Consider the following 26,278-nt stretch of genomic DNA (forward strand, 5'->3'; position numbering starts at 1 on the left):
CTTCCGGCGCGCGGCGGGCGGAAGTCTGGGTTGGGGTCACCTGACCGGAGTGTCGGCTAGATATGGCGTCCTCTTTGCTTGCGGGCGAGCGATTGGTGCGTGCTTTGGGCCCCGGCGGGGAGCTGGAGCCAGAGCAGCTACCCCGAAAGCTGCGAGCCGAGCTTGAGGCCGCGCTGGGAAAGAAGCACACGGGCGGTGATAGCTCCAGTGGCCCCCAACGCTTGGTTTCTTTCCGTCTCATCCGGGATCTGCACCATCACCTAAGAGAAAGAGGTGAGCCCCAGTCTCCAGTCCGGGGTCGCCTCCTTGTTTCCAGATCGATTCCCTCCTGAGATCTTTTCACATCATTCCCTTTCTTCTACGGAGCACTCATCTAGACAAGCGAAGAGTCACCCCATAAATCCCAGGGCCACCCACTTTCTTAACTCCCATGGGAATTTCTCGTGGATGACAAATTTGCTTGTGCAGTTTTTTGCTCTTTTGAGAGCCCCCTCTTCACTTCCAGGAACACGTAGGCCCAATTCACCCTTGAGAAAGTCTAGGTTTTTACTAAATACAAGTATCACAGGTTCTGTCTCTTCGTTTTTCTACACTTTAGGAATCAGCTTACACTTCTACACTTTAGGAATCCGGATTTCTTTCCACCTCAGAAGCAAGGGTGGTGAAATCTGATACTTTGTTTTGTTTTGTTTTTGATATAGGATGACAAAAGCTGTGTTGAAAGATCTGGCCTGGGAGTAGCATGCGAGTTCCGGTCCTAGCTCTATCACTAATCCTCTGAAGGAGTCATTTCTCCTCGCTGGGCCTCAGTTCCCTTATATGTAAAGGGAAGGAATAGGGCAAACTAGCACATAAGTTATTTTGCCAGAAGTAGCATAGACTAGCCAGAAGTGCAAAGGGTAAACTGCTCAATTATTAGAACTAGAAAGGACCTTAGAAAGAGATTGCCTAGTATTAGTGTCCTCTGAGCATTTAGCATCACTATGAGCTAAACCTATTTAGGGAAGAGCTATTGTGGCCACAGAAATGATCTAACCCAAAGGCACAAATAAATGGCTTACATGTTAGTTGTAACACTGGCAGGATAATTGAGAGCTGACAGCTAAAGTCAGCTGTGCAGCACTGGGAGATACCCATATGGAATTATCCAAAATTCTTTTCAATTGAAAATGATCCTGGAAATGGATTAATGTAGAGATGGCCCTGTTTTATTTTGGTAGAAAGAAGGGCTAGACCCCTCTTGATCTTAACCCTTCAATCTTAGCTCTGTGGATCATTGCGTTTGTGAAACCTTTTCTTCTCAGATTCCAAACTATACCTCCATGAGCTCCTAGAAGGCAGTGAAATCTATCTCCCAGAGGTTGTGAAGCCTCCACGGGTACGTAAGGGATATGTTTGTGGGAGTGGTTATTGACTGAGTTGGGCTTATGCATGATACACTGAACTTATAAATCAACTTTTAGGCTTGAAAATTTGTTTTTGAAATCTTTGGGATCTGGGGGAACCAGATATTGTCCTCCCTATCAACTGTTTGGAAAATTGAGATTAAAAAAAACAAAAAGTTTCAAAACATTGGAGTTAGAACTAACTAGTATGTGGGTCTCCTGATACCTTTAGCAGTGCTTTTCCCCTGGAACCAGTGATGGTGATGTGCTTTCTAACAAGCTGGGAATATCATTCTTCTTATTTGATTTTTCTGCTTCAGAACCCAGAACTAGTTGACCGGCTGGAGAAGATTAAGATACAGCTGGCCAATGAGGAATATAAGCGGATCACCCGCAACGTCACTTGTCAGGTAAGGGCCTGCTCTTCAGTACATGGACTAGGTAGCCCCTCAGAGTAGGGCCCTGCACTGCAAGAAGGTATGGAGTTTAGAAGAAACATGGACACTTGGTTTCTATACTGTTCAGGGACCATAGGAACTCTGCATACAAACTTAACGCAATTCCCATCTCATTCACTGAGACTCTGGGCTGAGATGGTGACCAATTTTTAAACATCGTAGAAGTGGGAGTGAGTTAGCTGGGTGCGGTGGCTCACACCTGTAATCCTAGCACTTTGGGAGGCTGAGGTGCTTGGATCACTTGAGGTCGGGATTTGCGACCAGCCTGGCCAACATGGTGAAACCCCGACTTTACTAAAAATACAAAAATTAGCCTGGCGTGGTGGCGAGCACCTGTAATCCCAGCTACTTGGGAGGCTGAGGCAAGAGAATCACTTGAACCCAAGAGGCGGAGGTTGCGGTGAGCCAACACTGCACCATTGCACTCCAGCCTGAGCAACAAGAGCAAGACTCCGTCTCAAAATAAAAGGGGGGGGGAGAATGAGTCTTGGAGGCTTTTTTTCTTTTTCTTTCTTTTTTTTTTTTTGAGATGGAGTCTTGCTCTGTCCCCCAGGCTGGAGGGCAGTGGCAGGATCTCTGCTCACTGCAGCCTCCACCTCCGAGGTTTAAGTGAGGTCTCTTTTAGTAGAGACCACGTTGGCCAGGCTGGTCTTGAACTCCCAAACTCAGGTGATCCTCCTGCCTCGGCCTCCCAAAGTGCTGGGATTACAAGGTGAGCCACTGTGCCCAGCCATTGGAGCCTGTCTTCTGACAGGGCTCCCTACTATTCTATGGCACGCTCCTACCCTGAAACAGAAGAGTGGATGGGTACTGGCAGCCTGTGTCCTCTCTCTAAAATGCTTGCTCTGTGGTCCAGAAAAGAGTCAAAGTGGTTCCAGACAAAAAAATCCCTGGAGAAGGCAGTTAATGTGTTGGGGAATAGAGAGGGCTGAGCCCAGACTGACAATGGATGCTCTCTGAGCTGCTTCTATTCTGAATCATCTGCTTTGTCTTTTTCCCAGGATTCAAGGCATGGTGGGACTCTGAGCGACCTGGGAAAGCAAGGTGAGGTACTAGGAGATCAGGCTTCTAAAGCCTCTTCCTGAGATGGGTCATGACACTCAGGCTTGTTTGACTGGAACCCAGTTGGTGGGGGAGGCAGCCATGAGATAAGAGCGCCTCCTAGAGAATGTTGAACTAAAGGTTCCCTCTCTGGCTCTTCCCCAAAGTGAGATCATTGAAGGCTCTAGTCATCACCATCTTCAATTTCATTGTCACGGTGGTAGCTGCCTTCATCTGCACTTACCTTGGAAGCCAATATATCTTCACAGAAATGGCCTCGGTGAGTAGGCACTTGGCAGGGCAGGGTGCCCCAGGTAGGGGTGTTAGTGGGTAAGGGAGGACGTATGTGAAAGTGCCTTGCACAGGTTAGGAATTGAACAGATATTTATGCCATGAACAAGGGGAGCATTCGAGCTTTCCAGCAGTCACAGGGGATTAGGTAATAAACCCAGGAGAAGCCACATTCTCTTTTCTTCCCCTCCCTCAACTTAGAAGGGGATTGGGGGCTCTCCATCCTCATTCAGGTTGCTTGGGTACAGAGCTGGGTGTTGGCCTGCATCCCTTAAGCCTGGTTCTCCCCATCTCCAGCGGGTGCTAGCTGCATTGATCGTCGCCTCAGTGGTGGGTCTGGCTGAGCTGTATGTCATGGTGCGGGCAATGGAAGGCGAGCTGGGAGAACTGTAACTGGTGCTTCATCTTCAAGTCTAGAGAAGACTTTGGGGGCTTCAGGGTCCAATTGCCAGTCACTGACTCAGTCAACCCATCAGACTTTTTGTATTCAGCTCCAGTTAGTCAGAAGACCAGCCCAGGCCAGCTGCTGTTTCTGTGGGGAGCCCTATGTTCTGTGAATTTCCAAAGGGAGCATTGGAGGAGATTGAGATAACACATCTTTAAAATGGAAAGAACTGGTCTTGGTCTGTCAGTACCTCTTCCTGAATCCGGTACCCATCTGCCTTCTCCAGTCCATTCTAGACACTGCTGGGACTAGGGTTTTTCCTTCAGGAGCAAATGGAATCCAGGCCTTCCCAGAAGTAGACCATACTGCCTTGAACTTGTTCATATGTACAAACTGATCACCAGCTTTCTCCAGACATTTTTAATGCAGACCTGTAATTGAGTTCAGAAGCCTCCAAGAAAACAGAAAGGATCCCCTTTCTCCAGTTTGTGCTGGAAGAGGAGCTGATCAGAGACATCACATAAGAGAAAGATGGGTTGCTGTAGGATGGTAGAACTGGAAGCAAGGCAGCTACCTTTTTCCTAAAGGAAATGGTATTAGGCCCCTTTTCCAGAAGATAAGACAGACTCGTAGATATCAAATGACCAGCTATGGTCCTTCCTCTGTTAAATGGAGCCGAAGTCGCCTGTGTTGTCCTAAAGTCTTGTAAGGTTTAACTTCTGAGAACTTAGATTAGTGGTGTGATGATAGGGTCTGTATAACGCACTGAAAAGGGTATCAGGCTTAGTTATTTATCCAGTAAATATTTATTGTATCCAGGGTATTTCTATTTTAACTCCTGTGACAACACAAAGCACAGTGATTTCCATAGTTCTAATAGTTCTAACTGTTCAGGGTCTGCTCCTCATGGTACACTCTTCTTGGTTCACTGTATGTACTCCTGTTCTCTCTTTTTTTTTTTTTCCAAAGCACTTTTCTGTTTTAATAAATTATATACTCATTTGCTCAGTGGACACTTCCTCTACAATGTTTGCCAGTTTCTGTTAGTTGGAAGAAGTGTCAGCTGTGAGAAGACAAACTAGGTGGCACTTTGCAGTGTTTCCAGTAACCTGAACTGTATAAAATTTGTGTTAAAAAGCTACACTGGGCCGGGTGAGGTGGCTAACACCTGTAATCCTAGCATTTTGGGAGGCTGAGGCGGGTGGATCACTTGAGGTTGGGAGTTCAAGACCAGCATGGCCAACATAGCAAAACCCCATCTTTACTAAAAATACAAAAAAATTAGCCAAGCGTAGTGGTACGTGCCTGTAATCCCAGCACTTTGGGAGACCAAGGTAGGAGGATTGCTTGAGCTCAGGAGTTCGAGACCAGCCTGGGCAACATGGCGAAAGCCCATCTCTACAAAAAAATTAAAACATTAGCTGACATGGTAGCACACGCCTGTAGTCCCAGCTACTTAGGAGGCTAAGGTGGGAGGATCCCTTGAGCCCGGGAGGCAGAGGTTGCAGTAAGCTGAGTAATCCAAGATCATGCTATTGCACTCTAGCCTGGATGACAGAGTGAGACCTTGTCTCAGTAAAAAAGCAGAGGGCAGGGGGAGGGGAGAACCAAATGCCCTGTCCTCCAGTTTCAGCATGTAGAAGGGAGCTCTCTCATCTCCTAGCCACTCCTGCCTCACTATGCCATGCTTTCTCTAATGCACTCTGGGTCCAGGGACTGCTTGGCAGGAGGTGGGAAGAACAAAAAGTTTGGGGCCTTCCCAGTTTCTTAGGGCCTGTCTGGAGAGGAAACTAGCATTTACTGAGTTTTTACAATGTGTCACACACCATGTAAAGCCCTTTACCTACATTATTTCTTATACCTCAAACAGAGAGCAAACAAGTATCCCCATTTTTTAGTCACATAGAGTTCCAGAGTTGCCACGGTTACATAGCAGAGTCAGGATTTGAATCCATTGCAGACCACAAACACCATGGTTTTCTCTCCGAGGCAGAGCAGCTCCGGAGGTGGAGGTAACTGGAATGTCTTAGACTCAGTGAGACCAGGAGCAGGGGCTGCCAGCAGAGGCTCTCATCTCCCCCAGGGTCTTGTCAGTCAGAGCCCCAAACCCTTCAATTAACTATTCCTCTAATCCCAGCAGAAGCCTGGGTAATACCTCCCACCAAGAATCTGTGTGGAATCTGGCCCTATTTAGGGATTAGGTGATGGAGATAAATTTCCATGGCAAATGGCCCTCGTCCCCGTTCATTTGCAGAGCACAACAATCCAGATTAAGGTACAGAGTTTGAGTTTTATTTGGAGATTAGTTGGTATTACAGATGACGGTGATACCAAAACCCAATGCTGCTGCACCCGCCTCATCCCAGATCTGTCAGGTTGTCTCTGCGGCCTCACGTCAGAGGGCAGCCAATCTGATCTTTGTGAAAATTAAATCAACATAAGCCCCAGCTTCCTGTCTTTGCTTTATTACTTTAATGCCACTCCCTCTTCACATCCATAGCTCTGATAATTTGTCCAGGTGGTCGACGGTCAGGAGAGGTGGCCCTGAGCCATAAAGAAGGTGACTCCAGCAGTCTAGATGAGGAGCAGCATTCTCCTTTCCTACCTCACTTAGCAGTTAGCAAGGTAATGGCCTGGAGAGACCTCAGGAGACAGGAGCCTGCCCCTTCGGAGGGAGGAGGTCATCAGCTGGTGAGAACTGGGGACCAGGACTGGCAAGAGTGAAGGAAAACATTGCCTTCATCTCATCCTTCTGAAGGTACCTCCTGCCACAACCATGAGCATATGCCCCAAAGGGGTCAGGTGTGGGGTGGCAGGTGCTAGGCCCCAGTCTGCATAGGACCTGCATTTAGCCTGGCCTGGAGGCCAGTGGAAGGGAGGGATGCCTGAGCTAAATTCCTTTCCGATAGGGAACTCCTTTGCATAAAAGGTGGGGCCGGGGGATCCACTTCTGATGTGTTCAGTCCCAGGAGGGGCAGGGTGGGCTACAGGAGTCAGAGGAGGGGTCTTGCAAGTTCTGGACCAAGACTAGGCGTGGTCCACATTGGTGACAATGGCCAAGGCATAGATGAGGTCAGACAGGCTGCCTAGTGAAGTCTGGGGAGTAGCTCGCTCTAAGAAAGGGTGGACCTCTGAAGCCCCACCTGGTCCCCGTGGGGCTACAGCTTTAGCCCCTTCCCAGCCCTGCCCTGGACTTAAGCCAGGAGCTGGACAGGAGGTGTATTGACACACTGAGGTACACTGAGGTGTGCCGCTGGAGAGTGGAGGTTGGCCTGGTATTTGGGGATCCCAGGGCTGCTGGAAGGTGTCTGGAAGAGAACAGGAGCTCTGGTGGGACTCAGGCCGGGGGCTTAGACTTCCTGACTTCCTGTTCTTGATTCTTTTGACCCGGCGGTTCTGGAACCATACCTGCTAGGGAAGAAGAAGGAGTCTTCTGGCCCCAGCATCCCCTCCACCCAGGGACATGGGAAACAACCTGAAGGCAGGCTACCCAGCGAAGGGGCTGTGGGCCAAGCCCAGATGTTGGCTGTGTGAGAAGGGGTCGCAGCTCACCTGTATCTTGGCCTCAGGAAGGCGAGTGACCTGGGCCAGGTGCTCACGGGTGCTGATGTCGGGATAGGGCCATGCTGCAAACGCCCTCTCCAGCTCCAGCAGCTGCCCTTTGCTGAAGGTGGTCCGCTTTCTCTGGTGGGAACCCAACCCACTGCCACCGTCTGCGGGCCACGGTGGGGGTCAAGCCGGGACTTGCTGAAAGAGCCTCCACCCAGCCTTAAAGCCCTCAATCAACCCTGAAGTCCCTACTCCCATCCCTCTTCAACCTTCCCTCATGCCACCGTGCCCTGCGTCCTCACCCTGCCCACATTTCCCCATCAGATCACCTGCTGAGGATGCATCCACAGGGCTGCCCATGGAGCTGGCACAGGGTAAGGTGCCAGAGGGCCATGCCAGGGCTGTGCCCATACCAGACCCCTCCATTTGGATTTTATCCTGCTCAGGGTAGCTGGCCCCGCCTCCAGGAGGGGAGAGGTTTAGAGTCCAGCTCAAGCAAAGCAGAGAAGTCTCGGTGGGGAAGACTGGAGGCTGGGTTGGGCTTATGAGGGTATGGGTGGGGTAAATTGTGTACCCCCTGCCCCTCCAGGGCCTCACAAAGGAAGCTGGACCCAGCATCCCTCCTCAAACCACAAACTCTGGCAGTCTGTACCTGAAATCCTATACTTCATGAAAATCCTCCCAGGGGTCCTTCCAGGAAGCCAAAGAAAACCATCTCTCCAGTGCTCCCAGGCACTGGCTGCCCCTTCTGGAGCCCTGAGTGCTCCGAACCTGGCTGCCTTCAGGGGAGAGGGGGTGGAGACCTCTCCTACAACTGGGGACTGGGCTGGTGAAGTGGGACAGGATGAGAAGGATGGTAAGGTGACAACAGGATGAATGGGAGCCAGCTGCTGTCAGCGGGACTGGGGAACAGATGTCGTCACCAGGTTACCCTCAGGTCTGCTTTAGAACTTTGCCTGCATCTAACCCTTTATCTCTCTGGCCCTTCAAGAGCCAGATGGACTTCCTGGGGTTTGGAACCTGGAACCAGAGGAGGTTCCACAGGTGCAGTTGAGGGGTTCTAAGAAAGATGATAAATACTATACACAATACTATGTGTATAGTATTCTCTTCCTTGGACACATTCTGAACCGCTTTTCCTTAAATTTTTAAAAGTTTGTTTCTTTTTTTTTTTTTTTTTTCAAGATGGGGTCTTGCTTTGTCACCCAGCCTGGAGTGCAGTGGCACGATCTTGGCTCACTGCAACCTCCACCTCCTGGGTTCAAGCAATTCTCCTGCCTCTTCCTCCAGAGTAGCTGGGATTACAGGTGCCCACCACCACACCCGGCTAATTTTTTTGTATTTTTAGTAGAGACAGGGTTTCACCATGTTGGCCAGGCTGGTCTTGAACTCCTAACCGCATGATCCACCCACCTTGGCTTTCCAAAGTGCTGGGATTACAGGCGTGAGCCACCGTGCCTGGCCTAAATTTTGTTTTTCTCACTCTGTTGCCCAGGCTGGAGTACAGTGGTGTGATTTCTGCTCACTACAGCCTCAACCTCCCAGGCTTAAGCAATCCTCCCACCTCAGCCTCCTAAGTAGCTGGGACTACAGGCACACACCACCCATAAGTTGCCCAGCTAACTTATTTCTTTATTTTTTGTAGAGATGGTGTCTTGTTATATTGCCTAGGCTGGTCTCCAACTTCTGGGTTCCAGCAATCCTCCCACCTTGGCTTCCCAAAGTGCTCGAATTACAGGCATGAGCCACCATGTCCAGCCAAAAATTCCCTCCTTTTTTTGTTTTGTTCGGTTTTTAGAGACAGAGTCTCACTCTATTGCCCAGGTTGGAGTGCAGTGGTACAATAATAGCTCACTGCAGCCTCAAACTCCTGGACTCCTGGGCCACTTTTCCATGAGAAGTGTGTGCTTTTGAATTTCCTTTCAGTTTCTCCCCTTCACTATCTCTCCTGGTCTTGCTGCTCCCCATCCTAGACCCTAGACAGAGACCTCAAGAAAGGCTCACTCTAGGGGTGGGTTTGGGGAAGCACAATGACTTCAGGAGCCGGAGCTACTATGATTTCAGATCAGGATGGACAAAAAAGCTGAGCCAGAACCTCACCACCTCTTGCCCCTTCTCTCTCCTCCAAGACCCTAGTCAACTCCAAGGGGCAAAGCAAGCCTCACCCAAGGAGGCTGGCCTGGTAACTCTGTCACCATCAGAGGGGTTCAAGTGCCTGCTTAGCTGCTGGTGGGTTGCTGGGGGTTGCTTAGCTCAAGAGGAAGGGTAGCTCTCAGGAGGCCTTCCCCAGTCCCAAACTTCGGTTCACAGAGAATTCCTGAGCCCAACATGGGTTGAACACAGCGAGGCCCTTCTCTGCCCCCTTCACCAACCCATTCTGACAGCCCAGCTTCCTCTCCTTTACCCAGGCAGGGATGTATCCACCCCAGTCAGGACAGTAGTCTTAAACTCAGGGACCTTTATTGGGCTGGGGGAAGGAGATTGGAGGAGGGAGCTACAGCGGGCCCAGCCTTGTGGGCTCTGCCTCCTACAGATGGCCAGGAGCTGGGCAGCCCAGCCAGTACTGGGCGATGGAGCGTGGGTAGGGAGGGTCCACAGCGTCCACTCGCCGTGTGCGAAGGTTGACTCGGTAGTACTTGTCTGGAAGAGAGGAAAGCAGAGGGTGCGTGAGGCCCAGCCTGGCCCTGCCCACTCTTCCCTTAAGAAAGTCTCAGAAAGGAAAGTGAACATCCACGATGCAGCTAAGGACTTCTGGCCCGGCTTTCTGTGGTCACTACCTGCGGGCTGTATTCAGCCCTTATGGACCAGGGACAGCAAGGAAAACCCAAGCTAGAGCAGCTTCAGGGGTGGCAAGGGCTCCTACCTCCAGAGAAGAAGAAGACACTCTGGATGGGTTCACAGGTGGCAGGCACAAGCCAGTCCATCCTGTAGTCATCATAGTTGTTGGCTCCCAAGTTACTCTCCTCACTGGAGAACAAGGACAGCCGCCACGTGGGGCGGGATGGCCGGCGGGAGTTCTGGTTGCGGCCACGGCTGTGGCCTCGGTCTGAACGGTAGCCTTTGCGGTTGCGACGCCTAAACTTTTGCTTCTTGGCCAAGGAGGGGTGGGGTGCCATGCCTGAGACGTAGATGCGGCCAGCCATGGCTGCGTCCACTTGCCCTGGCACACCATGCCAGTCCCGGCTAATGAACTGGGGCTGTCTCATACCAGCTGTGGCAGGGAAGGGGTGAATGAGAGGTCTTAGGGGTCTGAATCTTGCCCCCTCCAGCAAGGTCATTAGAGTTCATCTGCTGCATCTTGCCCAAAGACACACAGCAGCGAATGGCAGAGCCAGGCCTTTGATTCTCAGTCCAATGCCCTTCACTGTGTGCTCCCTCCACCATATCACTGGTGTCTAGACCCCACCCCACCCCCAGGCCCCCTAAACTCCTCAGCCATAGCCCCTCCCTCTGCTGGCTGTGCCCTCGGCTGTGCTAGGCAAAGTCCAAGGTGTGGGGTCCAGGTAGAGCCGAGCTTCCCCCAAAAGGTCAACAGAAGCAAAGTCTGGCCTGAGCAAATAGACTTTGATCGATAGCTCCACAACCACAGCCCCCTCCAGCCAACCTGGCTCTACCACTAGCCAGGGGTTTCAGCCCTTTTGAAGGAGAAGAAAGACTTGCCCTCTCTCCATACCAGAGGTTCTGCCCCAGAAAAGAAGCTCGAAGATGTCCTCCCAGCTGTCCCGCTGCATCACGGCAAAGTGCTCAAACACAGCCGACCGGGAGCTGCCTTCACACTCCTCCTGACTGGGCTGGTGCTGGAACTGGTACTCCCAGTACTGTTTCCCTGGGGAGCGGGGTGGTGGGCATTAGGAGGGCTGGGCCAGAGCCAGACTGGAGATCCCAGAGGCTGTTGAAGTTAGGATCTCCCAGCATGAGGTGGGGGTATGGGGTGGGCACATGCTGAGGCCTGTCCCCAGTGAAGTGTGAAAGGAATCCAAGACTGCTCCACTGCCTGCTCAGTCTCCCACCCACCCCCTGAGTACCCTTGAAGAAGTAGACCCGCTCCCTGCCACTGTAGCTATGGGCAGGGAGGGCCAAGGCTGCGTCCACATTGTCTGGCATGCCATCGAAGCCATCAGAGATATTTCGGGGGTAATCAGGGTCCAGGACACCATCCTCAAAGCGCCAGTACTGACTACCCTAAGAGGTGGGGAAAGTGAAAAGGGGTATGGAGGCTGCTGGCTAGGCACAGAGGCAGAGTCCCTTGCCCTAAGGCAGCCGTTCCCAGGTTCAGGTTCACTGCCCAGGACCTGGAGTCTTGGGGCTGCCCTGTGCTCACAGAGCGCCCACCAGGTCCTGCAGCGCCCTGGGTCCAGCCTCCCTGTCCACCCTGTCCCTGGGAGCAATAGCTCTCAAACCCTCCCTAGATGCTTTCTACCCTGGTCCACAGCTGCTGGCACCTTGAAGAGGTAGGTCTTCCCCTGACAGTTGATGCGGGTGAAGGCGGCATCAATGGGGCCCTCGATGCCCCAGACATCTCGGATGAGCTTGGGGTACCCAGGCCTCACTGCCTTTTCATCCAGTTCATAGCAGTACTGCCCTACAGTGGAGGAGGTGGTGTGAGAGCGGGGACGCTCCTGGGGCAGACCCCCATCCCCAATACCTGCCCTGGATTCACCTCGGAAGGCAAAGAGGGAACCGTTCTTGAGGTCGGTGAAGGCGTCGAAGGGTTTCCCACTGCATAGCTCCTCCTCTGCTGGGAGCTCAGGGGTCCCTGGACGAAGGGTCTCGGGCCTTGAGCCCGTCCCCTCAGGCTTAGAGATGCCCACCTCAGGTGCAGGGGATTCTTCCTCAGGGTTCAGAACAGTTGCCTGCTCAGGATTCCCTTCGGGCTGGGCCTGGAGGTCAGGGCTCGGGGAGGAGCCCTCCGGCTGTTCATGGATGGTGGCATTGTTTTTCTCCTCACCGTAGTCATAGGTCACATACTCATCCTCCGGCATAGTGAACACATCCCCACGAGTCACTGCAGAGAGTGGATGGTAGTGAGTCTCCAGCTGCAAGGGGCACCCCAGCCCACCCACCTGGGCTCTGAACACACCTTGGGGCTTGCACTCAGCCGTATAGTCTGTGCAGCAGCTCTGGTAGTAAGAGCAGAGCTCATCACACTGGCACTTCTTGTCAGCATTGAAGCCCTCAGTGCAGCGGCCCTTGCATGACTCTTTGAGGAAGGGGTGTCAGTAGGTGCTGCCAAGCCCGGGCCACCCTCACCCTCCCTACATTGACTCAGATGGCCACCAACACCCCCCTGTACCTTGGTCAGCCACAGCAACCCATGCCAGCAGGGCCAGCATGAGAAGGGGTCTCAGGGGTGCCATGGTGGGACTTCTAGCTCAGTGCCTGGCAAGCTGGGCTCTGATCTCCCTGAAGTCTCCTCCCTGATGCCTGAGGAAGGGAGGGAGAGGCAGAGACAGGGAGGGAGGGGACTGAAGAAGAGGAACTGCCTTTTCTGCTGCTCTGTTTGCTCAACCTCCAGCCCATCCCCTCTGCCCCCTCCAGCGGCTGCTGCAGCAAAGGTCACATTCCTGGAACACTGGGCCTGGGAGAGCTGGGAGATAAGACCTTTGCCAAGCTCAGAATCATTAGGTCATCAGAAGGGGAATTAGCACCGCGGATCTGGAGGCCAGAAAGAAGGCTCATTGGGCAACAGCTTTATCTCTCTGAGTCTTAGTTCAGTTTCAGTAAAATGGGATTAACCCCCTTGCCTCATGGGGTGTTGGGAGATTACATGAACTGGAACAGACAAAATGCCCAGTAGCTGGAGCAGTCACAAATTCCTTCTCCAAACATGGCTATTGATCCATGATTGTTTGATCAGACACATCCCTGGCTGGGTGCTCATTCGCCATTGTTTATTTAGGGCAGGAAAAAGGGAGTGGGAGGAGAATTTGTAAGCACTCTGGGGAATTTTCTTTTTTAGCATAAAAGAACAAAGTTTCATTTCTGGGTTCTTCGCTTGGGTGCATCAATCTCCCCAGGCTGGAAATTTGGGTAAATATCAACCCACTGAACTAGATTTGATTTCTGAGTCTTTTCTGAGCAGGTCACTCCCTGTCCCCAGCCTCAGTCTTCCCATCTGTAAAGAGTGGGCTTGTTCACACTTTTAGACTCTCAAGAGAAATACGATCCCTCTACCTGGAAAATGCCCACTGGCGTGAAACACCTGATTTTGTGCCCAATTTCAGGTGTCCACAGAGCTTCTGAAGTCCTGCCATCACCTGAAAAAAAAAGTGATCCTGAGATTTTAGCTGATTTTTCTGTTCTGTAATCAGAGGGGACTGTGATTTTGGCCAATCTCTTCCTCATGGGCTTCAGTGGAGTCAGCTGTGGAATGGAACACCGATTCCCACCCCAGAGGCATGTTGTGAGGTCTAGCTGAGAAACAGGCATAAAAGGGCCTTAAGAGTTATGATGATTGTTTTAACCACTTAGTAGGGAGGGGGCACGCAGCGGTGTTGCTCCCACGTACTGGTGTCACGCGGGGCGGGGAAGAGGAGGTGGAGAACGGAGACTGTCATCTCATTTTCGACCCCCTTCCTCCAAGTCCAGCGCAGGAGGAGGCGGCTGCGACTGAGGGGCTGGGAAAGGCTGGCCAGGGGCGTGGGCGTGGCTGGGGACGACTTGGGGGTGGGGCTGCGCAGGAGGCTGGAGGAGCCCCGCTGGACCCAGAGGCGGGGCATCGGCCCCGGGTCCGCTGCGGTTCCAGGGCGTGGCTGCTGCCGAGCATCTCCCAGCTCAGCCGAGCCCCTGCCCGGGCAACGCTTTGTTCCAGCCGCCGCCTCCTCTACCCTCCGGCGTCCGGAGCCATCCCTCGCCTCCTCTCTCTCTCCTTTCGCCCACTCCCTGCATCTTGGCCTGCATCACCGTTGCCAACCGCTGCGCCCCCGATCCTGCCCTCACTCCTCCCTCAAACTTCTGACCGGCACCCTTGCCTGGTACCCTTCTCTCTATTCCTCTCCCTCCATCTTCTTCCCCCGACCCCTCTCGGGTCCCTCTTTTCCCAAAACCGGGATCTCTCCGCGCGGCCCCCGCCTCCAGGCCGGGGATGTCCCCCGCGGCCCCGCGCCCATGGTCCTGACGCTGCTCCTCTCCGCCTACAAGCTGTGTCGCTTCTTCGCCATGTCGGGCCCACGGCCAGGCTCCGAGCGGCTGGCGGTGCCGGGGCCGGATGGGGGCGGTGGCACGGGCCCATGGTGGGCTGCGGGCGGCCGCGGGCCCCGCGAAGTATCGCCGGGGGCAGGCACCGAGGTGCAGGACGCCCTGGAGCGCGCGCTGCCGGAGCTGCAGCAGGCCTTGTCCGCGCTGAAGCAGGCGGGCGGCGCGCGGGCCGTGGGCGCCGGCCTGGCCGAGGTCTTCCAACTGGTGGAGGAGGCCTGGCTGCTGCCGGCCGTGGGCCGCGAGGTAGCCCAGGGTCTGTGCGACGCCATCCGCCTGGACGGCGGCCTCGACCTGCTGTTGCGGCTGCTGCAGGCGCCGGAGCTGGAGACGCGTGTGCAGGCCGCGCGCCTGCTGGAGCAGATCCTGGTGGCTGAGAACCGGTGAGCGCGCCGGGCCGGGGTTGGGAGAGCGCCGCGTGGTGTGGACGGTCAAGCGCCTGGGTTCCCGTGTGCCTCGCGCCGTGCCTTTGCCTCCCTCACCTGTCTGCCTGCCTGCACTACATCTCTGTTAGGATCAGCATGTCCGTTTCACAGATAAGGAAACTGAGGCTTAGGAAAGTTTAGTGACTTGCCCAGTGGGTCACAGTGAACTAAGATTTGCTCCCAGGGCTAGTGGAGTGAGGAATGGAGTTAGAGGACAGGAGTCCGTCCCTGGCTCTATGGATGGAGATGGCATCCTATTGCCAATTCTTCCTCTCCCCCGCCCCCCAAGCCCACAGCTCTCCTGCCCACCGGCTTGGGTTCCCTTCTAGGACACCTTCTTTCCCCGTCATCCCATCCCCCTCCCAATGGGAGAAGAAGGGAAACACAATGCTCAGAAAAGAGGGAGGGAGAACTCTCCTTTCTCTCCTCCCCAGGCTGCAATGCGTGCTGGCCTGAGGCTGCTTACTCCCTTCTTGCCGCCCCAATCCAACTTCTGCTCCATCAGTCATTCTGGTTCTTGTAACAGGCCAGATATGATCTCATTCTGCGGCTCCTGATGGGAAACAGTTTTCTGCTGGGAGGCATGGGTGGGGGAAGAGGACACCGGGGTGTGGAGCCTGGCAGGGACCAGGCGGAGTGTGTGTTCTCTCCCTCCACCCCACTTAGCACCAAGACGCTGCAAGAGGGTCAAACAGAGGCCTTGTTGCCACTCTTGCATGTCTCTTGGGATCTCTCCTGGAGTATGAAGACCTCCAAGGACTCACTTTCCCTCCCTTCTGATGCCAGAGCAGACCAAGCATTCACACTCCAGTCTCATGCTGAAGTCTCGAGCTTCTCAAGCTTAGAAGAGTTTTTGGAAGAGTCACTTTCAGCTCATGCAGCTCTCACAAGTGTGAAGGGAGTGGGTTGAGGGTGTTTTCCTTGCCATTTTCAAAAAGAAAAAAATTACCTTGTGATTGCTGGAAATGACACAACTGTCAAAAATGCATGAATTAAGCAATTTAGGTTGGGAAACCAAGATAGGGTTCTGCTTATTTGGCAAGCCATTAACCTCCCATCTGACATCCGATGCCATGATGGGGATAGGCCATGAATTTGGAGGGGATAGCAAATAAAATATGTGTGTGCTCACTGGGTGTAGTGGGGTCGAGACTGGTAGGTGTGCCCTGCGGGCTTGCGATGTGGAGTCAGGTAGCTATAACTACAATCCCTGGAGAGTGAGTACAGCCAGCACCCCGAGGAGAGGAGGGCTGCAAGATGCAAACAGTACTGCTATATTTCAAGGTTAAAAATGACAATTCTCACCTGGTTCAGAGTTACTGAGAGAAGAGTCACTAACCAGTGTCCCTGGTACCAAGAAACATCACGCTGGTATCTTCAGGACCAAGGACAGAGCACAACGTGGCTGGTTGCAATCACAGTGCCTCCAAAGAAAAGCAGGGTTCCCGCCAGGCGCCTTGGCTCACGCCTGTAATCCCAGCACTTTGGGAGGCCCAGACGGGTGGATCACCTAAGGTCAGGAGTTCAAGACCAGCCTGACCAACATGGTGAAACCCCGTCTCTACTAAAAAATACAAAAATTAGCTGGGCATGGTGGCGGGCATCTGTAATCCCAACTACTGGGGAGACTGAGGCAGAAGAATCGCTTGAACCCGGGAGGTGGAGGTTGCAGGGAGCCGAGATTGTGCCATTGCACTCCATCCCACCCTGGGTGACAGAGCAATGGGTGACAGAGCAAGACTCCGTCTCAAAAAAAAAAAAAAAAAAGGCACTGTCCCAACCAGGTGCAGTGGTGCAGTGGCTCACGCCTATAATCCTAGCACTTTGGGAGGCCAAGGCAGGCAGATCACCTGAGGTCAGGTGAAACACAAAAATTAGCCAGGCATGGTGGTGCGTGGTGTGTGCCTGTAACCCCAGCTACTCTGAAGGCTGAGGCAGGAGAATTGCTGGAACTCGGGGGGCAGAGGCTGCAGTGAGCTGAGATTGCGCCACTGCCCTCCAGCCTTGGCAACAGAGTGAGACTCCATCTCAAAAGAAAAAAGAAAGGCAGTATCCCTGCACCCCCTGTAGGCTGCATGAGAATGGGGCTGGAAGGAAGAGAAGGGAAGTGACACACTGAGAATTCGTTTATGAAACTTTTTTCTCCTTCACCAACCAAGCCCCCACTTCCTCATCTCAAAGAAGGCTCTTCTGGGCAAGCATGGTGGCTCATGCCTTTGGGTGGGTGGATCACTTGAGACCAGGAGTTCAAGATCAGCCTGGGCAACATGGCAAAAACCCATCTCTACAAAAAATATACAAATTAGCCGGGCGTGATGGCATGCACTTGTAGTCCCAGCTACTCAGGAGGCTGAGGTGGGAGGATGGCTTGAGCCCAGGAGGCGGAGGTCACAATGAGCTGAGATCATGCCACTGCATTCCAGCCTCAGCGATAGAGCCAGAACTTGTCAAAAAAAAAAAAAAAAAAAAAAAAAAAAAAAAACTCTTCCATCAGTGCGCCTACCCCTTTTTGCCACTTCCCTCTTGCTTTCTTCTCAGGATGCTATTGCACCCATTGTCAAGGAGCCTAGGTCACAGTTTTCCTGACTTCCAACTACCAGAAGTCCAACAGAATATGGTTCTTCAAATCTGGCCCCACAACACCCAGTGAGGGCCCCATATGACTGCTAGCCCTCTATATTCACAGTCTACCCCCTTCAGGGGATCTTAATGAAGCTATCCTCAGAGTAGTTAAATGGCTTTCCCAGGAATATGCAATGAATAAATGGAGGAGACAGGTTTTTAAAATCACAGAAAGGCTGCCGGGAGCAGTGTCTCATGCCTGTAATCCCAGCACTTTGGGAGGCCCAGGTGGGTGGATTGCCTGAGGTCAGGAGTTCGAGACCAGTCTGGCCAACATGGTGAAACCCCATCTCTACTAAAAATACAAAAAAAATTAGCCAGGTGTGATGACGTGCACCTGTAATCCTAGCTACTCAGGAGGTTGAGGCAGGGGAATTGTTTGAACCAGGGAGGTGGAGATTGCAGTGAGCCGAGATCATGCTACTGCACTCCAGCCTGGGCAAGAGCGAGACTCCATCTAAAAAAAAAAAATCATGAAAGCCATTGCATATAAATTCAAAAAAGTGGAAAAGCACAAAAAAGGTATACAGTTAAAATTTCTTCTTGGCCAGGCATGGTGGCTCATGCCTGTAATCTCAGAACTTTAGGAGGCTGAGGCAGGAGGATTGCTTGAGCCCGGGAGTTTGATCGAGACCAGCCTGGGCAACATAGTGAGAGCCCTGTCTCAATTTTTAAAAATTAAATTAAAATAGTTAAAAAAAAAAGTTCTTCTCAACCAGACCCCCTCTCTGGAGATAAATCACTGTAAGAAGTTTCTTGTATATCCTTCCAGAGAGAGTCTTTGCATATACAGGCATTTGCATGTATATTATATAGACATGTTTGCAATACATATATACAATCTTTCCCTCCTTTGGAGCTGGAATTTGAATCCAGACCTGTGTAATTCTAAAATATGTGCCCATTTCACCAGACCCACAGCCTCTCAGACCACAGAAGAACTGGGAGCTGGGTGAGTAGTTATCACAAGAGTGCAGCACAGTTCCACTCTGTAAAGGTGCCAGGTTCATAGGGAAAGGTGAGGGCTGGGGCATCAGGAGACTCAAAATAAAGTCCTGGCTCTGAATTGATATGTTCCTGAGCAAGTCCTTCCCTTCACTGGGCCTTAGGTAAGTCCTCTGAATATGAGGGTGTTGGCTGGCTGGGCGCGGTGGCTCACGCCTATAATCTCAGCACTTTGAGAGGCCAAGGCGGGCGAATCGTTTGAGGTCAGGAGTTCGAGGTTGCCTGGCCAACATGGTAAAACTCTGTCTCTACTAAAAATACAAAAAAAAAAAAAAAAAAAAATGAGCCAGGCGTGGTGGTACATTCCCATAATCCCAGCTACTTGGGAGGCTGAGACATGAGAATCAGTTGAACCCAGGAGGTGGAGGTTGCAGCGAGCTGAGATCACGCCACTGCACTCCAGCCTAGGTGACAGAGTGAGATCCTGTCAAAAAAAAAAAAAAAAAAAAAAGAAAGAAAGAAAAAAGAAAAGAAAGAAAGAAAAGAAAATAAGGGTGTTGGATTAGACAATTTCTTTCTCATCTTTTTTGTTTTTTGTAGAAACTGGGTCTTGCTATGTTGCCCAGGCTGGTCTCAAACTCCGGGACTCAAGCAATCCTACTGCCTTGGGCTCCCAAAGTACTGAAATTACAGACATGAGCCGCTGCATTCAGCCAGATTAAATAATTTTCTTATTTTGTTTTTTATTTATTTGTTTATTTTTTTAATTTTATTTATTTATTTTTTTTTGAGACGGAGTCTCGCTCTGTCGCCCAGGCTGGAGTGCAGTGGCGCGATCTCGGCTCACTGCAAGCTCCGCCTCCCGGGTTCACGCCATTCTCCTGCCTCAGCCTCCCGAGTAGCTGGGACTACAGGCGCCCGCCACATTGCCCAGCTAGTTTTAGTATTTTTAGTAGAGAGGCGGTTTCACTGTGTGAGCCGGGATGGGATGGTCTTGATCTCCTGACCTCGTGATCCGCCCCCCTCGGCCTCCCAAAGTGCTGGGATTACAGGCGTGAGCCACCGCACCCGGCCTGTTTTTTATTTTTTGAGATGGAGTCTCCCTCTGTCACCCAGGCTGGATTGCAGTGGCACGATCTTGGCTCACTACAACCTCTGCCTCCCAGGCTCAAGTGATTCTCATGCCTCAGCCTCCTGAGTAGCTGGGATTACAGGCGCCTGCTACCACGCCCAGTTAGTTTTTGTATTTTTAATAGAGATAGAGTTTCACCATGTTGGCCAGGCTGGTCTCGAACTCCTGACCTCAAGTGATCCGCCCAACTCGGCCTCCCAAAGTGTTGGGATTACAGGCGTGAGCCACCATGCCTGGCCACATTATATATTTCTTAAGCACATTCTGGCTCTTATATTCTAGGCATTTATGTAGTCAGATGTGTGGAAATGCAAAGTAAAAGTGAAGGATCTTGAACTCTGGAGACAGGCAGATCTGGTTTCAAATCTCAGCTGTGCCTCTCAGAAGCTGTGTGACTCTAGGCATGTCATGTAACCTCTCTGAGTTTTGGTTTTCTCACTGGTAAAAATAATTGGGCCAGGCGAGGTGGCTCACGCCTGTATTCCCAGCGCTTTGGGAGGCCAAAGTGGGAGGATTGCTTGAGCCCAGCAATCCTGGGAGTTTGAGACCAGCCTGGGCAACATAATGGGATCCTGTCAAAGTAAAACAATCCTACAAAGTAAAATAAAACAAAACAAAATAAAAATCAGCCAGACATGGTGGTACATGTCTGTAGTCCCAGCTACTCAGGTAACTGAGTTGGGAGGATCAATTGAACCTAGATGGCCAAGGCTGCAGTGAGCTGTGATCATGCCACTGCACTCCAGTCCGGGTGACAAAGTGAGACCCCATCTCAAATTGAAAAAAAAAAATACAAGAGGAAGAAATAACTGTAGTTCCAGCAGCCTCTATGAATGATTAGGACCCATCTGTTTCTTTGAAGATAGGCTGCTGAGAAGCTGTGGGGTCAACTCAGCAAATCTGTGCCGGCCTTATGGCATGTTCCAGACTCAGCTAGGTTCTGCAGTGGACACAAAATCACATGCACTATGGTCACTGTGGTGCCCTCTGGGCAAGGACTCTGTTGCTGTCTGGGCCTCTATCTCTTTGGCAGTAATGTCACCTGTGGAGGACATCACCTTTTTTTTTTTTTTTTAGATGGAGTCTCACTATGTCACCCAGGCTGTAGAGCACTGGTGCAGCCTCAGCTCACTGCAACCTCTGCCTCCCGGGGTCAAGTGATTCTCCTGCCTCAGCCTCCTGAGTAGCTGGGATTACAAGCACACACCACTACACCTGGCTAATTTTTGTAATTTTAGTAGAGATGGGGTTTCACCATGTTGGCAAAGCTGGTCTCAAACTCCTGACCTCAAGTGATCCTCCTGCCTCGGCCTCCCAAAGTGCTGGGATTACAGGCATGAGCCACTGTGCCCAGCCATCTGTGGAGGACATCATTTGTGGAGGTCAGTAAGGCAGGAAGCCTGAAGCTCTACCAGGATGTGGCAACTCTCCCACCTGCTCAGCGGGCCTCCAAGTTCTCTCTATTGGATCTGTCCTCTCCACCATAGCCAGACTGAATTTTCTAAAACCCAAACATGGCCAGGCCACTCTCCTCCCTGCAGTGGCTTCTCTTTGACATCAAAATAGAGTACAAATGCCTTGAGGTGCCCCAAAAGGCCCCCAGGTCCAATCTCTTTTCACTCTCCCCTTGAATTTTCTGCCTCAGCCATGAAAGTGTGGGCAGCTCCACAAGTGCACTGGCTCTCCAACACCTCCAACTCTCTGCGTATACCTGTGCCTGAAATGCAATCTCTCCTTCTCCTCCTGACTAGTGCCCCCACTATTCTCTTGCCCTTACTCCATAGGGAACCATTCAGTATATCTAATGTGTATCTTTCTATCTGTGTTCTGCTAAAATCTTTAAATCTTTATTCTTGGTTTTGTGTACATGTATTTTTAATGTATATAAATGGTGCTGTCATATAGCACATTCTATTTCTTACTTTTTCCCACTCAGTATTGGGTTTTGTTGGGGGTTTTCTTTTGGTTTTTTTGTTCGTTTGGTTGGTTTGTTGAGACAGAGTCTCGCTCTGATGCCCAGGCTGGAGTGCAGTGGCCCAATCATGACTCACTGTAGCCTCAACCTACTGGGCTCAAACTATCATCCTGCCTCAGCCTCTCAGGTAGCTGGGACTACAGGCGTCTGCCACCATAGCTGGCTAATTTTTTGATTTCGTAGAGATAGGGGTTTGCTACGTTGCCCAGGCTATGTTGTCCTGGTTCATGTTGCTGTGTTATCACCCGCTCAGTCACTTGGACCTCCCCCCAAATCCTACAGAGTGGGCACCTGCCCATGTTACCTGACTCTCCCCAGGCTTGCTACTGATTGCCTCCAACTTCCTCACACTACAAATGACACTGCAGTGAACATCCTTGTCTAAGTGCTCTTGTCTATCTATATGATAATCTCTTTGGGAAAGGTTGCCTGTATTGTTCAGCTTCTGAGTTTGCCCATCTAACAGGTGTAAAGTGGTAGCTGGTTTTCTGTTTGTTTTCTGCCAGTGAACATTTTATTCAAGGTATGTGTGTGGAGCGTGGTCAGGGACAAAGGAGAGTGGAAATGACCTTTGAAATAAAATAAAATGATTTAGGTGAAGAAACTCTAGGAAAGGGTAATTTTCTCCATTTAGATCATTTTAAGAAAGAAAATGGGCCAGGCGCGGTGGCTCAAGCCTGTAATCCCAGCACTTTGGGAGGCCGAGACAGGCGGATCACGAGGTCAGGAGATCAAGACCATCCTGGCTAACCCAGTGAAACCCCGTCTCCACTAAAAAATACAAAAAACTAGCCGGGTGAGGTGGCGGGCGCCTGTAGTCCCAGCTACTCAGGAGGGTGAGGCAGGAGAATGGCGTGAAACCGGGAGGCGGAGCTTGCAGTGAGCCGAGATCCGGCCACTTCACTCCAGCCTGGGTTACAGAGCGAGACTCTGCCTCAAAAAAAACAGAAAGAGAAGAGAAGAGAAGAGAAGAGAAGAGAAGAGAAGAGAAGAGAAGAGAAGAGAAGAGAAGAGAAGAGAAGGAAGAAAGAAAGGAAAGAAAGAAAGAGAGAGAGAGAGAGAGAGAATGACAGATAAGGTGTCTGCTCTATGGAACTAACAAACAAGTAGACTATTAATATAATATCAGGTATTAAATGCCCTGAAGACAATAAAATAGGGTAATGAATTAGAAAGTGATGGGGAAAAGCCTTTAGATTGGATGATTGGAATGATTAACCATGAAGAGGATTTTGTTGAAGAACATTTCAGGTAGCGATAGCTATTGTTTTAATTTTCATTTCTCTGATTACTAATGAGTTAGAGCATCTGTTTATCTGGTTGTTCAAATTTTGGATTTCCTCTTGTCAATTGCCTGTTTATGTCCTTTGTCCATTTTCTTTTGAATGTATTGCCTTTTTCTTCTTGATTTGAATATTTGCTGATATATTCTACATATAAACACCTCATTGATTTTTTTTTCTTTTCTTTTTGTTTTCTTTCTGTCTCTTTTTTTTTTTCTTTTGACACAGGGTCTCACTTTATTGTCCAGGCTGGTCTCAAGTGAACCTCCCACCTTGGCATCCATGTGCCAGGCATTGTGCCAAGCACTCTACAGGCATGAGCCACCTTGCCCAGCCTGGTTTTATATTTTCCCTTGTTGGTTTTAGACATTGCAATACCTCTGGCATTCTTTCTATTCCTCAAACACATCAGCTCCTCTGCCCTCAGGCCTTCATCCTTGCTCCTCTCTCTACCTGTTATGCTCCTCCCAGATATTTGCATGCAGGGATTTCTCCACATTAAGCTCTCAGATGTCACCTCTTCACACATACCCCTCCTCTAGGCACACTCTATTACATCATCCTGTTTTGCTAGCGCCAAGGCCCTATCACTACGGTCTGGTTCACTCATTGTTTTCTTGTCTATGTCCTCCTCCATCGCTCTGAGGATAAGCTCCAGCCAGTCTCAGTTAAACCTCAGCCCATAGTGCAGTGCCTGGCCCAGGGGAGGTCCTCAGGAAACATCTGTTGTATGAATGAATACATGTGCCCCAGTCATGGGCCATGGAGTGAGGAAAAGGCAAGGCTAAGAGTGGTGTGCTTCAAGTGACACTTCAAATTAGGACAAGTTAATATTTGTTGAGTTTTTACCATGTGCCAGGCATTGTGCCAAGCACTCTATATGGCTTATCTCATTAGTCCTGATAATAATCCTATGAGGCAGGTATTTGTATTTTCTACTTATGAGATAAGGAAAGCAAGGTAGAGAGATAAAGGAAGCTGCCCAAAGGTCTCCTTTATCCCAGTTAGAAAACGGGCTGAGAAGAAACCAGGACCCAGGGGATCTGCTCCTGAGCTGAGGCTCTTAGCCACCACACATACTGCCTCTCAAGGGGAGGAATGAGGAGGAGAATGGCTGTGGCCAGGATAGAGCCCCCTTAGAATCCGAGAAGTGGGGTCCTCCCAGGGGAGGAGGTGAGGGTGGGGAGCAGGGAGGGGAATCCTATCCCCTATATGAGGCCAGTGAGGCCCAGAGAGGGTTAGTGACCAGGCCCCAAACGGGCAAGCCAAGCTCCACAAGCTGCGGCAATTCCACCGTCCCCTTCCACTTTCACTGGGCAGGGACCGCGTGGCGCGCATCGGGCTGGGCGTGATCCTGAACTTGGCGAAGGAGCGCGAACCCGTAGAGCTGGCGCGGAGCGTGGCAGGCATCTTGGAGCACATGTTCAAGCACTCAGAGGAGACATGCCAGAAGCTGGTGGCGGCCGGCGGCCTGGACGCGGTGCTGTATTGGTGCCGCCGCACAGACCCCGCACTACTGCGCCACTGCGCGCTGGCGCTGGGCAACTGCGCGCTGCATGGGGGCCAGGCGGTGCAGCGGCGCATGGTGGAGAAGCGCGCAGCCGAGTGGCTCTTCCCGCTCGCCTTCTCCAAGGAGGACGAGCTGCTTCGGCTGCACGCCTGCCTCGCAGTAGCGGTGTTGGCGACTAACAAGGAGGTGGAGCGCGAGGTGGAACGCTCGGGCACGCTGGCGCTCGTGGAGCCGCTTGTGGCCTCGCTGGACCCTGGCCGCTTCGCCCGCTGTCTGGTGGACGCCAGCGACACAAGCCAGGGCCGCGGGCCCGATGACCTGCAGCGCCTTGTGCCGTTGCTCGACTCTAACCGCTTGGAGGCGCAGTGCATCGGGGCTTTCTATCTCTGCGCGGAGGCTGCCATCAAGAGCCTGCAAGGCAAGACCAAGGTGGGTGCAGATGTGGGGTTGGGTGGATCAGGGGTTAGAGAGCCTTTGGGAAGGTTTCCCAGAGGAAGTCACATTCAACCGGGTCTTGAAATACACATCAGAATTAGGTGAAGCAAGACAAAGGGGGGGAGGGGAGCCAGTCATTTTGACCTTGAAGGCAAGTCCCAAAGTTTGAACTTGGGTTTGGGGGCAAGAGGAAGACACTAAGAAGTTTTTAAGCAAGGGAACGCTTGTGTTTTACAAAGATCATCCTAGCTGCTGTGTGGAAAGGGGCTTGGCAAGACTAAAGACTATGTATGACTTGAAGGGGTGGGCGTTGGGAGAAGGGGGAGATAGCGATGCCAGTGGCAGAGAGCAGATTCAAGAGTTGTTTAAGAGATGGAGTTAGCACTTGGTGACTGGGAGAAGGAGAGAGAGGAGCTGAGGATGACTTCTGGCCCTGAACATAGGCAATGAATAAGGTGAACTGGGTGACAGACAAGTGGAAGTGGGGAAGGGGAAGAAAGTGACTTCTGCAGGACATGTGGAGTTTGAGATGCTTGAGAGATGCCCAGCTGGGGAGCTTCAGTGGGTAGTTTAGCCTTTTGAGTCTGGAGTCTGGGAAGATGGCTGCTAGAGACAGAGGCTTGGGGCTTGGGACAGGACATCAGTGTGTCAGCCAGATAACCCCCACCAGAGTCCCAAGGGGTCCTCATGTCCAGGATCTAATCTACCAGTGACCTTTGCCCACTGCTTTAATTTGCTGTGTGACCTTGAGCACCTGGCTTCCCCTCTCTGGGCCTCTATCTGGGCCTCATTTTTATCTTGTGGAAAATTCAATAAATTGAACCACAGCAGCAGTTCTTACCCTGGATGTGGGATAATGATAGTTTTAGCACCGAAAGTTTGTGGATTGTACTTTTTGGAAACAGAGTTCTACTATATTGCCTAGGCTGGCATCAAACTCTCAGGCTCCAAGTGATCCTCTCTGCCTCAGCCTCCCAAGTAGCTGGGACTACAAACACGTACCACATCCCCAGCTGGGCTTTGTTTTTAAAATATTACAGGTTGAAGATTCTCCCTACAATGTCACTCTTCTTTGCATTTTTCTGTGGAGCCTTGGAGGTTGGTGATAGCTGGTGCACAGGGATGTGGTGCATACCCCATGGCCCACCTTGTCTGTACCCCAGCTGTCATCGGGGGGTGCTTAAAGGTGTGTATCTTACAGATGATTGTCACCCATCATGTGTTTGCCTACAGATAAAAAGGAGACTGCTGGTTGGATGAGGTGGTTCACGCCTGTAATCCCAGCACTTTGGGAGGCCGAGGCAGGTGGATCACTTGAGGTCAGGAGTTCGAGACCAGCCTGGACAACATGGTGAAACTCTGTCTCTACTAAAAATACAAAAATTAGCTGGGCGTGGTGGCAGGTACCTGTAATCCCAGCTACTCGGGAGGCTGAGGCAAAAGCATCACATGAACCTGTGAGGCAGAGGTTGCAGTGAGCCGGAATCGCACCACTGCACTCTAGCCTGGGCTACAGAGCGAGGCTCCGTCTCAAAAAAACAAACAAAAAAAAAGGAGACTGCTACGTTAGGGGGGTCTCTGGGGCCTCTTTCAACATCCAGTGTTCTAGGAACTTCTGATTCTTCTCTCTGCTCTCCAGAGCTGGATC

The 26,278-nt window shown here is 51.5% G+C and overlaps 4 protein-coding genes across 10 annotated transcripts in view; 2 read left to right on the forward strand and 2 right to left on the reverse strand.

Moving 5' to 3' along the window:
• Positions 1–38: 38 nt before the first annotated feature.
• On the forward strand, positions 39–4,573 carry VMA12 (vacuolar ATPase assembly factor VMA12). 3 transcript variants are annotated; one of them, XM_045376148.2, is made up of 6 exons: positions 39–273; positions 1,305–1,378; positions 1,706–1,795; positions 2,845–2,887; positions 3,052–3,164; positions 3,473–4,573. In XM_045376148.2, the coding sequence occupies exons 1-6, from the start codon at positions 63–65 to the stop codon at positions 3,566–3,568; spliced, it is 627 nt and encodes a 208-aa protein (XP_045232083.2). In that variant the 5' UTR covers positions 39–62; the 3' UTR covers positions 3,569–4,573. The 3 variants fall into 3 exon arrangements, with proteins under 3 accessions (XP_045232083.2, XP_005583279.3, XP_005583280.3); XM_005583222.4 differs by having other exon boundaries at positions 3,652–4,573; XM_005583223.4 differs by having other exon boundaries at positions 3,667–4,573.
• Positions 4,574–5,833: 1,260 nt separating this feature from the next.
• Positions 5,834–8,372, reverse strand: SEBOX (SEBOX homeobox). 2 transcript variants are annotated; one of them, XM_005583220.5, is made up of 3 exons: positions 7,439–8,372; positions 7,113–7,273; positions 5,834–6,968 (listed from the first exon to the last, which is right to left on the reverse strand). In XM_005583220.5, exons 1-3 carry the CDS (start codon positions 7,725–7,727, stop codon positions 6,588–6,590), a joined length of 831 nt encoding a protein of 276 aa, XP_005583277.5. In that variant the 5' UTR covers positions 7,728–8,372; the 3' UTR covers positions 5,834–6,587. The 2 variants fall into 2 exon arrangements, 1 of the variants encoding a protein (XP_005583277.5); XR_010581763.1 differs by lacking the exon at positions 7,439–8,372 and having other exon boundaries at positions 6,844–6,971; positions 7,113–7,239.
• Positions 8,373–9,552: 1,180 nt separating this feature from the next.
• Positions 9,553–12,570, reverse strand: VTN (vitronectin). Of its 2 annotated transcripts, XM_015438043.4 has the most exons (8): positions 12,403–12,570; positions 12,190–12,309; positions 11,770–12,114; positions 11,552–11,691; positions 11,135–11,291; positions 10,783–10,935; positions 9,973–10,320; positions 9,553–9,749 (listed from the first exon to the last, which is right to left on the reverse strand). In XM_015438043.4, the coding sequence occupies exons 1-8, from the start codon at positions 12,464–12,466 to the stop codon at positions 9,637–9,639; spliced, it is 1,440 nt and encodes a 479-aa protein (XP_015293529.3). In that variant the 5' UTR covers positions 12,467–12,570; the 3' UTR covers positions 9,553–9,636. The 2 variants fall into 2 exon arrangements, with proteins under 2 accessions (XP_015293529.3, XP_073874951.1); XM_074018850.1 differs by lacking the exon at positions 9,973–10,320.
• A 1,063-nt stretch (positions 12,571–13,633) lies between these two features.
• The window catches only part of SARM1 (sterile alpha and TIR motif containing 1), a 30,392-nt gene continuing 17,747 nt past the window's right edge, over positions 13,634–26,278 (forward strand). Inside the window, exons 1-3 of one of the 3 annotated variants that reach the window (XR_012425400.1) lie at positions 13,634–14,686; positions 24,006–24,624; positions 25,864–25,981. Coding sequence is in view for 2 of the 3 variants with exons in the window: in XM_005583216.5 (XP_005583273.3) it covers positions 14,217–14,686; positions 24,006–24,624 (1,089 nt within the window). In the remaining variant the exon portion in view is untranslated. Of the gene's footprint in view, positions 14,687–24,005; positions 24,625–25,863; positions 25,982–26,278 lie in introns of those variants that run through there. The other 2 variants (XM_005583216.5, XM_074018849.1) reach the window with 2 other exon arrangements.

The sequence above is a fragment of the Macaca fascicularis genome, chromosome 16, assembly GCF_037993035.2.
Source record: "Macaca fascicularis isolate 582-1 chromosome 16, T2T-MFA8v1.1".
Taxonomy (NCBI): domain Eukaryota; kingdom Metazoa; phylum Chordata; class Mammalia; order Primates; family Cercopithecidae; genus Macaca; species Macaca fascicularis.